The sequence below is a fragment of the Camellia sinensis genome, chromosome 8 (genome assembly GCF_055761805.1).
Source record: "Camellia sinensis isolate YWXY chromosome 8, ASM5576180v1, whole genome shotgun sequence".
NCBI classification, from domain to species: domain Eukaryota; kingdom Viridiplantae; phylum Streptophyta; class Magnoliopsida; order Ericales; family Theaceae; genus Camellia; species Camellia sinensis.
Window position 1 is genome coordinate 56,368,000 of NC_138968.1, and position 17,115 is coordinate 56,385,114.

Genomic DNA, 17,115 nt, shown 5'->3' on the forward strand with positions numbered 1-17,115 from the left:
CTAACAGTGAGTTGGTGAGAAAAATTCTTAGGTGTTTACCAAAGAATTGGGAAGCAAAGGTCACGGCCATTATAGAAGCCGAAAATCTCTCCACACTTGGATTGAATGAGCTTATGGGTTCCCTTATGACTCATGAGATCACCAAGAAAGAACATGAGGATATTGAAAAAAGAAAAGAAAAGTGGAATTACATTCCAAGCCTCATCAAATGAAGAAGAACATGAAAACTCCAGTGAGGATGAAAGCTATGCCATGTTTAGTAGAAATCTCAAAAAGCACTTCAAGAAAACACAATTATGGATGAAGAAGATCTTTCAAGAAAGAGTACAACAAAGATAACAAGAAAGAGCCTATTATTTGCTATGAGTGCAAAAATCCTGAACATATGAAGATGGATTGTCCAAAATTGAAGAATCATGGAAAAGATTACAAAAGAAACAAAAAGCCAATGGTTGCAGCTTGGGGAGAAAGTGAATATGAAAGCTCAAGTAATGAAATTGAAAATGAAGTAGCCAACTTAAGTCTCATGACTCTTGAAAATAAAGACTCTACTCAAGAAGAGGTAACTACTCTTTATGAAGAACTTGAAAGTACATTTCATGAACTACAAGATGAACTTAGAAAAGTTTGTTCCAAAAATAATGTGTTGAAGAAATCTGTTGCATCTTTATCCATTAATGTAGAAGTATTAAAGAAAGAAAAAAATTGTTTTGAAAAACGATTTTGATACTATCTCTAATGAGAAAACTACTTTAAAAAACAATGATGATGATTTAACAAAAACACTTGAAAATTTTGTAAAAGGTAGAGATAATCTCAACATGCTCCTTGAAAAACAAAGATGTGTTTTTGATAAAGCGGGTATTGGATATGACGCTATTAAGGAACAAAAGAATCTCAATACAATTTTTGAAAAGACACCTCTCATGACACACCCTCATATTACTTGTCATTATTGTAGAAAGAAAGGCCATTATATATCTTATTGTCCATTCAAAAAGAATATGAACATGGGAATTAAAAAGATTTGGATTATTAAGGGATCTAACAAAACTAACCAAGAAGGACCCAAGAAACTATCGGTACCAAAAACTAGCACTTGATTGTCATCTTATTGGTTTGCTTTAAGTCTAAAGTTAAACAAGGGAAGTGGTACCTTGATAGTGGATGTTCCAGACACATGACTGGAGATAAATCATTCTTTATTAAACTATCATTGAAAGATGGAGGATTTGTTATTTTTGGAGACAACACTACTACAAAAATAGTTAAATATCACACTTTGACAAAAATATATATATATATATATATCTCACTTTTATTGGAAGTGTGATAAAAAAAATTAAATTGATATTTTAATCACACTTAATTTGATTAAGTGTGATAATATTTATTTTTTATGTCACTTTTCAATTAAGTGTGATTATACATATATTTTTTTAATCACACATTCTAATTAAAGTGTGATTATATATACACTACTACTTTTTAATCACACCTTTTAAATAAGTGTTATTATATATATTTTTTTAATCACACATTCTAATTAAAGTGTGATTATATATACACTACTACTTTTTAATCACATTTTTTAAATAAGTGTGATTATATATATATATATATATTTTTTAATGACACATTCTAATTAAAGTGTGATTATTTATATATATTTTTAATCACACATTCTAATTAAAGTGTGATTATATATACATTACTACTTTTTAATCACACTCCCAAATAAGTGTGATTGTATAAAATATTCCAATTTGATTTTTATATAAAATATACATTTCCCAAATTCGTGCCTCTGTTCTGCCCATGAATGACAGAGGACGACTCTTTCTATTCCCAACAAGATTGAATTTCACAAGCATACAGGTCTCTTCTCCTTGCCTTCTATTCCCGGTCGGGAGGATTGGCTGGTACTTGAAGAAGGGTCGCTATGCTCAGTGGGTCGGAACTAGAGGTCTGGTTTTCATAGCCGTTGTACTTGAATACCTAGCTACTGAAGTAACTCTCTCTCTCTCTCTCTCTCTCTCTCTCTCTCTCTCTTCAATACAACAAAATTAGGTTTTTACAGTTTCACATCAACAACATACAATAAATGCAAGCCGTGGTTTTTCACTTTTACGACTTACTTTTTTTGCATATCATAAATAATTTCCCAGCCACGACATGTCTATTGCGTAGGTCATAAATGCTAATAACGATGATTTTTTTACGACTTGCAATGTTAGCCATAAATAATAAAACTTTCTATGACGTACATATGGTATGCCGTTAATACATCAACTATACACGACACGCGTACACCAACTATTAAAAATATTGAACATTTCACGACGCATAAAAAGCCAGCCGTTAAAAATTTCACTTTCCACGACATACAAAAAAACTAGCCGTTTAAAATATTATATTTTTCATGACACGCAAATACTGTTGTGAAAGGTATGATCGAAAAAAAAAATAACGCCAAAATAAAAATTTCGAAGCGCCAAACAGCCGAAAACAAAATATTTAAAAATAAAAAATCAAAATCAAAAGCCCCAGCTCCCAACATCTATCTATACCTAATGGTTCTAATCATAAAGAAAGAACAAAGAACACAATTCAAAGAGGGAAAAGGAGAAGAGAGAGAGAAGATAGAAGGGTTCAAAAGGGAAGGGAAGGGTTTCAATCTCTCTTTCTGGACACTTTGACGGTACGGAAAGACTGGTTTGGCGGCGGTAACGATCGACGGTACGCACTCATTTCATCTCTTTTCTTCTCCCTCAAACATCTGCATACCTAAACGATTATCAAGCATAAGCTTATAATCACTCCTTTTGATGAGGCTAAGGCTGCGAATGGCAAGAACGATCTCGCGGTGGAGGTGGTCGGCGTAGATGAGGTAGGGAGGGGCGTGGTTGTGAGTTTGTCGGGGTTGAGGCAGTTAAGGGGAACTAGGGGTGCCTCTCTGTCACTCTCTGTCTCTCTCTCTCTATATATATATATATATGTATGTATGTATGTATGTATATGATTGTTTTCAGATTTTGATGATTGTGATCTCTTCTACTAAAGGGGTTTCGTCTAGGGCTAAGGATGTTGTTAGGGATTCGAAATCACCAGTGCTATTGGTTTTAGGGCAAACGAAATCGGGTTTGAGCTTAGATCCAGGGGAATCGGTAATTTCCTCTGAGGAGGTTCATTCGATTAGAGTTAAGAGATTGACGATGGGGCGTGAAGGGAGTCTTAGCCCTAGTTCGAGGTCGTTCGCTGCTTTGGTGGTGTGTTGGCAATTTGTATAAGTGAAGGAGTCCACCTTATTATAAGGAAAATAGATTATTCTTCGCATGACTTTTTGTTGATGCATATTTACTCAGAAGTCTCTTGAAATTAGATGAAATTGTCCTAACTGATGGTTTCTCCTTTGCAACTCATATTCCTCTTTAGCTGTACCCTTTTCTTAATACGTCAAGCAAATCAAGGCCATTTGAATACTTGAGGCTAACTAGCTTAGGTGCCATTGGTGCGTTGGTGAAGGTGCTTCATTATGCTGATATTAATTTTTACATCTTATGAATAATCTTGCTTTTTTTTTCATATACTTCTATTTGTGGAGATAATAGAGTGGCAACTATATATGTTAGTAAGGACTCCCTCTGCAGATAGCAACTTGTTTTCAAATTACAAAATTGAAAAACAAAATAATATACATAAAGAATTAAAATCTAATTCATGTCTATAAAAATAAATAATAAAACAAATCCATAGCTAGCATGAGTTTTATGGGCATGATCTTATCTCTTGAATGTTCCCTAAAGACGGAGAAATATTTTTGAAGAAGTTAATAAGCTGTTTAAAATGAATTTGCATATTCTCTCAATTCCAACCAATGGTAATTATTATTCTAACAATTTTAATTAATATACATTTCCTTAGAAATTCAAACTGGTTCATAATTTCAAGGAATGCATTATGTTATCTAGATGTTGGTTTTAGTTTTTATTCTCTTCCTTTTATTTATATATTTATTTTTGATCAGCAACAAAATGGAACTTTTATTAAAAAGAAGAATAAGAAAGAGATGGAAACAAAGGCGGCCAAGGAGTCCTTAAAACAAAAAATAATAGAAGGAAAATCCCAGAAAAAAACAAATAAATAAGAGTCTGAGTCGCACACTGTATTCTCTTCCTTTTATACGGGCACATATTAATTTAAATATACCTATGTAAAAAGTTTGGAAAAGAAATACTGCAGACTCTATTTTTGATGGGCATCTGCATATATTGGAAGCCATTTGCAGCCAACATTATAGATTACTTCTATGACCTTTAGGAGACCTATGATGAATTTTTTACCAAAATAGAGGTGTTGAATTTCTCTTTGATATTTGTTTCAACTGCTTTCTTTTTCTTCTCCCTTTTTCCCAAATTTTGAACCCATAAATTGTGACAATTTAAAGCAGTAAACAACTGCCTAATCACACACAATATGTAATGGAGAAATTTTTATGTGCAGTATGCCTCTTTCACTTTGCTCGCAATAATCTCCTCCATCTCTCATTGAAAGGGGAAGCTACATTCTTCGGAAGCTCTTGGTGTCCCTAATAACTAAGCTCTTGTTCATGAGTCATTAAGTTTTATTTATTTATTTATTTATTTATTTAGTTGGGTGACTTGAATATCGTGAAAATCAAAACTTGTGTTTTTTTCTTTTTTCTATTAGGTTGATGATACAGAAGTTATTAGCTTCCTTCTCTCAATAGAAATAATTCCACTATGCCTGTGGACGATGGAGATGGGCAGTGAACTATCAAAAACAGTTAAGTGCACCTGAATCCATTGTATTAATTTTTTTTTTCCCCAATGAATACCACCAATAATTTCACTGTTTCTTTTCTCACTATCTGTTGCAGATTCATGTCTATTTTCTATCTGAATGTATTGCTAGCTATAGCCTAGGTATGCCTAAAGCTGATATGAGGCTAATGATTCAAAATTCCTCTTTCTTTTTGTAAAGTACATTTTCAGATAACAAAAAACAACTTAATTTTTTATAGCTAGCATTTTTTATGGCTAAAAATTAACTTAATTTTTCGTAAAGTATCTTTTGCATTTTCTTTTCCTAAGAAGTTCAATATGTTTTCTAACTCTAAGAATGTTTGATTTGTTTCATTTGTTATAGGATGTGGTTTGTTTCTAAGAAAATGGTGAGCTCTACGAATTACGTTGGGTTTTAGGATTATATATTATTGCTACCGTTGGTGATACCTTACAAAATGAATTTTAATTGTAGATATTGATGACTCTAGGCCTGGTAGAGGCTGCCTTATAGTTCCATGGTACCTTGTTATTGTAACATCAATACTCCTAGTTTATATCCTCTGTAGTTTGATAAAACACATTAATTTTTCCTAGCAGGTTGCAACATTCATTATTCAAAAAATTCTATTGGATGATGTGGACTTGTAATTAATGATAAGAGATTACGGATATTTTTGAATGGAGATTAATTTCAAATCAAGCAATTCGAGATTATTTGAACCATGGGCATAGGCTATCGTGCAAAGCACGGTGCCTCGCAACTAGTACGTATATTAAACTATATAATAGTATTTTAGACTTTTGTAATATGTTGTTTTGTCTTCATATATAGCAAGATTTTGGATAGAAAGATATTTCACAAAAGTTTTAAAACAAATTAATTACAACTTGTAGGAGCCAAGCAAAGGGACAAATGGCAAGAAACATTCTCATAGAGAAATGCAGGTAACCTTGCACATTTCTCATGCTTGTACTTTTGGTTGCTTGCTTTTCTACTCAAGCTTTTGTCATTATTGCATATGGATCCCATCATCTATTAAATTTGAGTAAACAAACACTTCATAGGGTAAGCAAAACAGTGCAAGTGGTGAACATAGGGTGCACAGAGGTGGTGCTTGGAAGAATTCCCTTCACCAGAAGCCTTAAAGCATTGAATTATTGTTTCAACCAAACCACCAATAGAATATCAGGAAATGAGTCACCAGACCTTGCAGCTTAGCTGGATCCTGATGACAAGATGAGCTTAGAAATAAATTTATTTCATCAGCTTATAATCTACAAATGAAATTTACTTCATTCTGTTATAATTTCTAAGGTTCTCAATTACTTTAACATGTTAAAATTTTGTTATGGTTAATAGGACGACATCGATCAGGATGATGAAGGCAATGATGACTGTGAGCAGAAATCATGCCAGCTAGGAGCACGTCAATACAAGCATCCGATTGCAATTCATGCTGGGAAACCAAAGAATGGATTGAAAGAGGCTTTGAGGGCTGGAATTGGAAAAATTAAACGTCTTAGTTTGAGTGAAATAACACTTGAAAAGGCAACAAAATCTTATGGAATTGACCTTGTGAGGTAGTCACTGAAGTTCTATGTGCTTAATACCTCTAAGAATTATCTTAAAACATTTATATTTTTACTCCAGTGAGTGATTAGATATCTACTCTTTTTTATTAATCTTTTCTTTCTTGTCTCCCTTAGGTTCACACAGAAGAATATTCTGAGGGAATACCCAAAGTGGACCCGAGTCACCTCCTCAAATTTCAATCCACTTACTGGATGGATGCATGAAGCTCAGATGGTTGCATTTAATCTGCAGGTTAGTTTTGAAGTCTTATGTCTTCATAAAATCATGTTATTCATGTTTTTTTGGTGAGCTTTGGTAATATTTTCTCTATTTCTTAATCTTGTGTGGTTTGATTAGTTAATGATGTAGAATGCAAGTTCAGTTAAAAAAATGGCTTAAATATATGGAGTGGGAAAATATTACTTTTTAGGATTGATTTCTAGTTTTTTATTCTATTTTTGCGATTGACATCTATGTAAAGCTTATATTATACACTATGGTGTCTGGATAGCTTGGAATTTTTCTAATTCTATCTTTTTCATTTTGTTAGTTCAATTTCATCCTATTACAATGTAATGTAACAGCATTGAAAATAAAAAATAAAAAATGACTACATTGCAGCTTCTAGTAGTAGCATAATATTACATAGAATGTCAAATTTGAGTCACATGACGTGATTTGTTTAATGTTAATATTCTTATAGAGGTTAATATTCAACCAATATCTTGGGAATCTGGGAAATTCGTTTGTTTGTTTCCTTTCTCTTTATTTTTTGCTTTCCTTATATATAGATTTGACAGCAAGTCAAATGCAGGGTTCAAATTTGATGCCAGAGAATAGATACATATCCTTATAAATAGATAGATCCAACTAATTCTCTTTATTTACTGTTTCAATAGTTAGCATGTCGCAAAGATAGCTTATGAGAATCAATTTGTGATGAGTACTCAAGAAATTATGAAATTTCTTGAAAATCAGTTAAAAGCTGCACAGAGTCCTGTTGAACTCATGTTAAAATTGTGAATTTAATAAACGCCATTTTTAGACACTAAAAACAAATAAACATAATACAATGAACTAATCAAATATATGTCTTTAATTTTACACAGTGTATATAGCGATCCCGGTTTTACCCCACCTTTATTGTGTTTCGGACTCGGGTTCCGTGATTGTATATTGTTGTCTATGTCTTGTTTCCTCCCTTTAATTCTTTGAATTTGAGTTTTGGGACTTGTTGGGCGAGTTTGGAACAGGTTGGTTGTTTTTTGATACCAATGGTTGTTGCCCAGAACTTGGTCCTTCCGCTCGAGCGGGAACTGTGTCTGCAGAAAATACTGGGAGAGCGTATTTCACACTCGAGTGTAGGGTTTCACACTCGAGAGGGAGTCTGTGTCTTACGCTCGAGTGGGACTTTCCACGCTCGAACGGACCATGTTATAACAGATCGTGAAACTGACATTTCAGGTCATTTTTCTGCATCCTCTCTCTCTCTCTCTCTCTCTCTAAAAGTCTCCAAAATACAAATCTAGAGCCTTTGTCTCTAGAAAACCATCTTTATTCTTTGATTTCTCCAAATCCATTGGGATTTTGGCCATAGTTCCTTCGTCAAAATTGTGTAACTTCTGGAGGGTTTCGTTGTGTGCGGCGGAGATCGAGTTTCATCGTCATTGATTTTGGGGGTTTCAACTCTTTTCTTCTTTTACACTTGAGGTAGGGATTTTCTACACTCTAATATGGTTTTTAGCTTAGTTGTTTGCTATTGTGTATAGATGATGAGATATTTGGTTGTGGTTTGGACAAATTTAGGATTTGGATGAGAAATGAAAAGAGGGGTTTTTGATGAATATGAAGTAAATGAATATGAGGCTTGAATATATGATTATGCTATTCCAAAATAGTTGATTTTGGTGTTTGGGTTGATGTAGACCGCCTGAAATCCGCTCTGCACGCGAGGGCGCGAATTGTGGTTCTAGCTACTACAGTTCGGACTCCTGTCACGATTCTGAATCTAATCTCACAAAGTGCAATGCAAGATTGATAAATCACCAAAGAGTCCAAATCCAGAAAATCATTTTGGAAAATTGATTTTAATCAAAAAGCGCCAAACATGGACTGCTTTGCCAGATTTCAGAGTCGCCACCTAAATATTTTGTTTTTGAAAAATTTAGGAAACCCTGACTCGTGCCAAAGGCCACGTTTCCGTTATCACCAAAGTTGCCTCGGCTCGGGAACTTGGGTACGAGGGGGGAAGGTCATGAAATGAGCATCCCCGCTCGCCCGATTAAAGGATCGGCCTCTACTAAGCATGATATGATGTTTTTAAAAACACATTCGTTCTTATTTTGATTATTTAGCTAACTTACTATGTGATGTGCACAGCATACAAGTATAGACTTAATCACACGGATTGAAACAAAAAAACTCATGCTTGTTTTTTTTTTAAAGTGGTTTGAAAATGCTACTCGCAAGTAGGTTAAGACGCGGATTTGCCACCCTCAAGTTGGCTTAGAAAAACATGATTTTGCCACTTCAAGTGGGCTTAAAACTCACAATCATCGAGTTGTTCCAATTCAGGCAATCAAGCTTCCACCCACAGGCATTCAAGCAGTTATAGCAATTAAGCACATAGCCTCATGGCAAGCATGCTAAATATGGCAACACTTACACGCATGCAAGGATGCTAAAGCATAAACACTTACCTAGTACTCCGAGCCAAAACAAAAGCTAGTTAGCAATCAATGCATGATCCTAGCTATGTCAACAATGCCTAATGCAACGCATGTAAAAATGCAACTAGATAGGCTTGGCTATTCTAAGATGTCATGTGAATGCAACTAGATAACATATATTCAACTTGGTATTGAAATACGATGCAGTTTGTATGATGCGCCAAGTCCGGTGCATATAAGATAGATGAATGGTTACACGCATGCAAGCATAAGGTATGCTAATCGAAATGTGCCCTAAACTAACCATCGAAAACTGATAAGTAAAAAAGAGAAAGAAATGGGGTTGGAAGACATGCATCACACACACACACACACACTTATTACAACATTTGCCATCTCGACGGAGGGTCCGAAAGAATAAGCTAAGCTAGCTACATTAAGCTAAGCTACTTAACTAATCTAATAATCTAATTAGACTAATTATTACACAATACAAATTGAATAACTAGCTACAACTAATTATTACAATGCTCTAATTAATTAACAAATTAATTAAGTTACAAAACCAACTAAGTGAGGAAAAGAAGCTAAATTAGGCTGCCACAGCTCTGCCTTGGAATAATGAATGATGCATGCTCGGTCGGCTTCGCTCGGAAATTCATTACCATGTCCCCAATTGCCTCTGTTTGTATTTGGTTTGATTTCAGAACACTACACAAACTCCAGAATGCTTTTTCTCTGACACAGGGATCTCGTGGTGGGCTGCCGACCAGAAAAGGGTGGTGTAGACCACCTGTAGACCAGAAAAACTAGCTATAGACTAGAAAAAGTGGTCGGCCAGCTACTTTTAGTGGTCTGTCGACCAGAAATTTTGCCAAACTCCAGTTTTGCTGCAACAGAGAACAAGATGGGGCATGGCAGTGTATTTGCAAGATATGTGTGCACAACCACCCTCCCTATCATTTCTCAAGCTCAATGGAGTGCGGTACTCGACTCTCGGGCCATCAACCGAGCATCGCAATGCACGATGGCCGAGAAGCCAAGTTTGCACAATTCAATGTCAATGAATGCACAAATAACACATAAGGGCCTCCACCTCTATCATGTTTGACCAAGAGGGCCGGTGACTGAGAAATGAGCCGCGTTTCATCACTTCAAGTATGAAACACCCTCGTTTCTCGTGTTTGGATTAACAACCGATCAAAACACAATCCAATGCAATAACACTCCAAACATAATGCAATGCAACAACATGCAAGCAGGATGCGATTCAACAACATGCAAACAATATGCGATTCAACAATGTTAATGTGGCATGCATAAGGTTCTATCACATGAACAATGCATGAAAGACATGTTCGAAGGCTAAAGCATCAAAGCAAATAAAGAGCATCATACAAGAGGCATGCTATACAATGCTCAATGGACTTAAACCAACCCTACATAAACCTCATGCATGCCCAAACAATGGCCCAAATGTGTTGAAACTTAAACACAAGAAGCAAGAAAAGAATGCTCAACTCATGGCTCGCAAGCGAGGCACAAAACTCAATCCTCAAACGCATTGAAAGAGTGATAAACATGAGAGTATAACAAGTCCATATGCTCTGAAATTATGTTCTAAATGATGCCAAATCATGCACATATCACAAATGAAGCTTGCTAGGAGGCCCAAAGCTTAAGGCTAGCAAAGGCACTTGCACCATAGCCATATCAAGCAAGCCCCAAAGGGCCAAGGTGACTCAAAACAGTCTCAAGGCAGGTCAAAACAATGCCAAAACATGCATGGAATAGGGCTAACACGTGCTAGAATGTGAGGCATAAAGCATGATGCATGTAAGGCCAAAGAGGGAGATTACACTACACCTATCAAAACCAAGCATGAGAAGACTTCATCAACAAAAATTAGAGTTGCAACATGGCAAAATAAGACCAAAAACACACTAAGATCGTAACCCAAAAAGCTTAGGCAAGCATGCATGCCAATTGGCTCATGATTGAGGCATAAAGCATAACCCTCCAAAAGTATTGAAAGAGTGAAGCATGGGAGAGTATGACCACACTACACACACTGAAATCATGTTAGAGATGAGGCCAAAGCATGCAAATAACTCAAGCAAGCCATGCTAGAGACTATGAAACTCAAAGCAAGTGAGCAAGATTGCACTATGGCTATACAAAGCAAGACATGCATGACCAAAAACACTTAAAACAGAGCTTAGGCATGGCAAAACATGAGTAAAAGCTTGCTAGAGTGGAGCCAAAAACATGCTAAAATTGTGGTCCAAAGCATGATGCATGTTAAGGCAATAGGGAGGATTGCACTACAAGGTTATGAAGCATGCAAGAGTCAATCAAACCGACCCAAAACGGAGCTATATCATGCTAAAATAACACCAAAAAAATGCTGAGATGGAGCCTCAAGGAGGCTAGCATGATGGATCAAAGCATTAAGCACACAAGGCTAAATGGCAAGATTACACTACAAGTATAAAAAGCATGCATGGGGTAACCAATCCAAGCCAAAACAGAGTTATGCCATGCTGAAATAGGGCCAAAAATAGGCTGAAAACAAGCCAATACTTACTAGAAAAACAAGCTCAAACATGAGGCCATCAACACAAGCAACCAAGACATAAGGAGAGGGGATGACCCCCTCCTATTTAGGGCCTCAAAACACACTTTCCACCACTGAAATTCCTCTGGAATTCAGTGGTGAAGAGGCCAAACAAAGGTGATCTCAAAGGCCTAAAGAGGTGGCTCAAAACAAGGCAAAACAAGGCACAAAAGGGGGGTAGACCACCCCCAACACTAAAGAAGTTTCAAACAAACACTTTAAGCACTTAAAAACTAAAGTTTTTTCAATTGAAAGTTATGCCAAAAGAAGCATGCAAAGGTGGCCCAAACTAAGACAAAAACAAGTCTAAAAAGGGGTATATGCTTACCCTTGAAGAACCACAGGAAGAACAACCACTTCTCTGAGCTCAAACCAGCTTTTGAGACCAAGCAAGACCCTCAGGTACCTCAGTAACAAGATAGTGGTGTTTCACTAGGTGCTTTAGTGCAAAAGTGTGAAGAAAAATCGCTTTAAGGCACAAACAACACAAATATAGAGAGAGAGGGATATGTATATCTCTATGCAAATTTTTTGAACCCTAGAAATGGAGAGAGAGCCTCCCTCTTATAGAAGTCCAAGTCTCAAGCTTGTTCAACAAGCTAGAAGCTTGGTGTAATCCCTCCATACACGTGTATGGAGGATGCCTTCTGTGCCCAACAGCTGGCATAGCTGGGAAGGAAAATATCTGCAGGAAATGCAGGATGGCCGCCAACCAGTTAAAGTGGTCGGCCGACTACCTCCTCTAGTCAACCAACCAGAAAAAGTGGTCTATAGGGACAAAAACTGGTCGGCAAGGGAGAGGGAGGGTCTACATAGAGAGTAGAAGGTGGTGGCAGGCTGCCGACCACCTTAGATGGTCCACAGACCACCAACCCTAGCTAGCCGACCACTAGAAGTGGTCTACAGGGACAAAAAAGTGGTCTACAAGGGGAAAAATTGGTCTACACCCCTGTTCCACTCTCCAGGCAAAGGATACCAACGTTTGGTTCAAAAACAAACCAAAAATGAAGCAAGACAAGAGTCCAGAAGGTGAGGCACCCAGCTGGAGGCCCCGAAAACTAGTTTACGGATACAAAAAGGGGCCTATGAGAGGGAAATGTAGTCTACAGCTACAAAAAGTGGCCTACAGGCCTCTATTTCCCTCTAGGCAAAGGCAGTAAGGCATGGCCCAAAAACCGGGCCAAGAGGAGAAAGTTAAGAGGTCCTGAGACAAAGCGTTCGGCCGAAGGCTCCAGAAACTCAAAACGAGCACAAACATGCGCAATCATCGAGCGCTCAATCAATGACGTCTGAGTCTTAGGGTCGGTCAAAAATGGGGTGTCTACAGTTGTCCCTCTTTAACAGAACTCAGAAGTCATGAAATGACGGGAGTGAATGTTAAAGCCTAGAGACAACCCATTTTTGACAAGGCCGAAGACTTAGACAAACAGGCAAGATAACAAAGAGATGTGCCGGCAGGCAGGGGCAAAATGCAAATGACATGCACAATGAAGAACATAACTTATGATCATGCAAAGAAAGCTGTAATGAAGCATTTATGCAAAATAAATACAACATTTTAAGAGAAAGTTATGCAAAGAAATGCTACAGCAAACTCGTACATAAGCAAGTAAACACGAACCAAACTACATCTCATGTAGAAATGATGTAAGAAAATTATACAATTCTCATTGCATCTCACGCGAAGAAGGCTAAAATCGACTATCGAGAACACCCAAAGTCTCAAACGAAACACCTTCTAGCGTATCAAACGCGAAATGAGAGGGACTACGCAAGAAAGCGCAGTCGTCCAAACGCGTGTCAAACGCGAGAGGAGAAAGGTATGTCCAAACGCAAGTCAAACGCGAGTGGAGAAGGGTAACCAAAAGAGTTCGAGAGAACAGGAATGATCTCACCCAGAGTTTCTCTGACTGAAACACATACAACGTCGTCTGGTTGTGCCAACTTCAAATGAGCCGTACATATAATATCGTGCTTGCACAAAAGAAACTTTGACAGGTACAATGTAGTAGAAACACATGATCAACGCTATATCAAGATACAATTTCAACACAAGATAAACGCGTGCACATATGATGCCAATGGAAAGGTGCATAACAATGCATGAGAGATGTACATAACAATGCAAGTGAAACGGTGCATAACAATGCAAGTGGATCGGTGCATAACAATGCAAGTAGAACGTTGCATAACAATGCAAGTAGAACGTGCATGACAACGCAAGTCAAGAGGTGCATAACAATGCAACTGAAGCGTGCATAACAATGCAAGTAGAACGTGCGTGACAACGCAAGTGAATAGGTGTATAACAATGCAACTGAAGCGTACATAACAATGCAAGTGAAAAGGGTGCATAACAATGCAAGTAAAGCATGCATAACAATGCAACTGGAGTGTGCATAACAATGCAAGTAGAACGGTGCATGACAATGCAACTAAAAAGGTGCATAACAATGCAATTGGAACGTACGTGACAACGCAAGTAAAGAGGTGCATAACAATGCAACTGAAGTGTGCAAAACAATGCAACTGGAACTGTGCATAACAATGCAACTGGGACATGCATAACAATGCAAGTAAATTGTGCATAACAATGCAATTGGAGTGTGCATAACAATGCAAGTAGAACGGTGCATGACAATGCAACGGAAAAGGTGCATAACAATGCAACTGGAACGTGCATGACAACGCAAGTGAAGAGGTGCATAACAGTGCAACTGAAGCATGCATAACAATGCAAGTGAAAAGGGTGCATAACAATGCAAGTAAAGCGTGCATAACAATGCAACTGGAGTGTGCATAACAATGCAAGTAAAGTGTGCATAACAATACAACTAGAGTGTGCATAACAATGCAAGTAGAACGGTGCATGACAATGCAACTGAAAAGGTGCATAACAATGCAACTGGAACGTGCGTCACAACGCAAGTAAAGACGTGCATAACAATGCAATTGAAGCGTGCATAACAATGCAAGCAAAGCGTGCATAACAATGCAACTAGAACCGTGCATAACAATGCAACTGGAGCGTGCATAACAATGCAACTAGAAGTGTGCATAACAATGTAGGTGTAACGTGCATAACAATGCAAAAAAAGTGTGCATAACAATGCAGGTGTAACGTGCATAACAATGCAAGTGAAGCGTGCATAACATATTCTGTGCACAATAATCAATGCATATTCGATGCAATATGCTCAGTGAAAAAATGTGCGTCTTGGCAAGACTGATTCAGTTGTGACCTCTGATTTACCTCTCGAAGGGGTTACAATGTATTTCAAAAGGATACACCTCGTGCATGCAAACTGACGATGAGCTACGCATCGAAGACATGAGTTGAAACTTCCACAGAAACATTTTGAGCTAAAAAGTGGATTCTTTTGCCCTTTCTTGATTATACTTCCAAACCGCAGTTACTACCTTTCCTTCCTGGCCATGTTCACAATTTTCCCTATTCTTCAACGGGGTGACAGACTAGGTTGGTTCAGTATCCAGAATTGAGGTGCATACCCGCTACCTTAACCTATGGGGCTTCCATACAGATTTTAAGCCGAGGATACACCCCCGGGTATTTAAACCAAACTTTAGTTTCGAAAATCTCGAACCTTTGCATTCTAGGCATCAGCCATTCGAACTCTAGTTTCCACCGTCACAGTTGGTCTCCTAGGAACTCATTGCAAATGCAGCCAAGATGCCTCTGACAAGGACTGGTACTTATGGATAGCACTTCTGATCGCCATTCTGGTATTAAAGCAGGCTTGAACTTGAGCTTGAGGTAGAGACACACTCATTCTTCGGAGCATTGACAAGGCCTGAAAAGATACATCCGGAGTAAAATCACAGAATTTTTTGAAGTTGAAACACACTCAGATGCTCTAAGTTTTTCATCTTTTCTTTTGCTTCGCAGTTCGGAACCTATATAGCTTTAGATAGGTCCTTGTTCTACTGTTCTCACATGACCTGGGTTGAACCTTGCCGTTTTATGAAAGAACAAATCCTATTTTGTACATATATGGAGAACAGCACAGCACTCTGAGCACAAAATGATTTATTTTTGAAATTGGAATTGAGAATGAGTTTTTGATCGGGTATTGAGCCAACGACTAACCATAGCAAAAATGACTCAACAACGGAAAACAAATGTAAAACAACCTAAACACATTTATTGACGCCCGAAACGACTCAAAATAAGAATCAAGACAAACAAAAACACAACAAAACACAAGACTCAAATGTGTTCCAAAGGCGAGAGACCTCTCGGTTGACGGGGAGCCCATAGCTTCTTCGAGTACTATTTCCCACCCTTTCTCATTTGTGATTCTCTCATCACTCTGGCACTCAATCTCTAGTTTTTTGAAAAAGTCATTTTCTCACTTTTTCTCTCAGCGCGCATCTCTCTATTCTTCAATCTCTCTTCTTTTTTATCCCTCCCCTGGGTGGTTGATGGATAAATAGGAAGTTGCGGGCTTTTGCCCCTAGCATTCCACTAGATTCTTCTTTTTCTGCTCACAATAGTGAACTTTCCCACAGAGGGGTTGCGCTACAACTGGGTGTGTAGCAAATCTGCAGCTGACATCGGTTGATGACGCCCTTGGCTAGTTCGGATGTAACCAGACCTTTTCGAATAAAGGAGAATATCCTGCTCTTTTTACAGTTTGTGCTTCGCACTTAACTTGATACCTCGCTGCTCGGAGGATGAGAGAGCTTTCAACTCCTTGCTATTTGCTTCAGTTGTGCCCTTTCTGGCCGGTAGAGTGTTCTTTCTGGCAAGTAGAGTGCCCTTTTTGGCAAGTATGTTGACAATGGGGAAAAGACAGAACACCTGACTCAACTGTGCCTTTAGTTCATCATTTTGACAATTTTTGGGTTTTGGCTTTCTACTAAAACAATTTTGACCAATATGAGAGTTAGATTAACATACTTGTTCGATTTTCTGATTTAAAATCATGCAAGTTGGGTTATGAGCACTGAAAATTTTCCTTTTTGGGTCCAAGATATGGTCCAGTTTTTGGAAAAAAAAAGGAGCAAATTTTTGAGAAATTAAGTCAACTTCATTAAAAATTCTCAAAACTTGTTTTTACAAACGGCCACTGCTCGACCAACGTAGAATTTACTCTTGAGACGCACAACCTCAGATCCAAAACAATGAAAAATTGCCTCTTGTCTGAATGACACAGCACGACACCAAATCTAGCAACGAAAAGTTGTCCCTTGTTTGAATGGCAACTCACGGCAACGGAAAGTTACCCCTTGTCTGAATAGCGCCGCAGCATACTGTAACCCGCTCTCATAATGAAGTTCACAACCAAACTCTTGGATAAAGAAGCAACAAAGATGACCCGTTCAATCTCATGGACAGGACAGTTGAATTTGAAGTGTTTTACGACTGGACTTCAGAATGAAGTTGCCTACGTATCCCAAACATGGGAATCAAGCTTGACGTAGTTC

The 17,115-nt window shown here is 37.7% G+C and overlaps 1 protein-coding gene across 4 annotated transcripts; it reads left to right on the forward strand.

Annotated features, from left to right (window-relative positions):
* The first annotated feature begins 2,548 nt into the window (after positions 1-2,548).
* On the forward strand, positions 2,549-7,766 carry LOC114323677 (phosphoinositide phospholipase C 4-like). Of its 4 annotated transcripts, XR_014337702.1 has the most exons (6): positions 2,569-2,739; positions 4,711-4,806; positions 4,901-4,946; positions 5,703-5,753; positions 5,874-6,633; positions 7,635-7,765. XR_014337702.1 is itself a non-coding variant. In XM_082882688.1 (5 exons), exons 2-5 carry the CDS (start codon positions 4,777-4,779, stop codon positions 6,688-6,690), a joined length of 477 nt encoding a protein of 158 aa, XP_082738814.1. In that variant the 5' UTR covers positions 2,549-2,739; positions 4,711-4,776; the 3' UTR covers positions 6,691-6,823. The 4 variants fall into 4 exon arrangements, 1 of the variants encoding a protein (XP_082738814.1); XM_082882688.1 differs by lacking the exons at positions 4,901-4,946; positions 7,635-7,765 and having other exon boundaries at positions 2,549-2,739; positions 6,169-6,389; positions 6,516-6,823; XR_014337701.1 differs by lacking the exon at positions 4,901-4,946.
* Positions 7,767-17,115: the final 9,349 nt, after the last annotated feature.

Coding starts and splice junctions, on each gene's coding strand:
- LOC114323677 (XM_082882688.1), top strand. CDS start 4,777: ATGGAGATGGGCAGTGAACTATCAAAAACA. Junction 4,807..5,702: donor GCAGTGAACTATCAAAAACA/GTTAAGTGCACC, acceptor TACAACTTGTAG/GAGCCAAGCAAAGGGACAAA. Junction 6,390..6,515: donor TATGGAATTGACCTTGTGAG/GTAGTCACTGAA, acceptor TGTCTCCCTTAG/GTTCACACAGAAGAATATTC.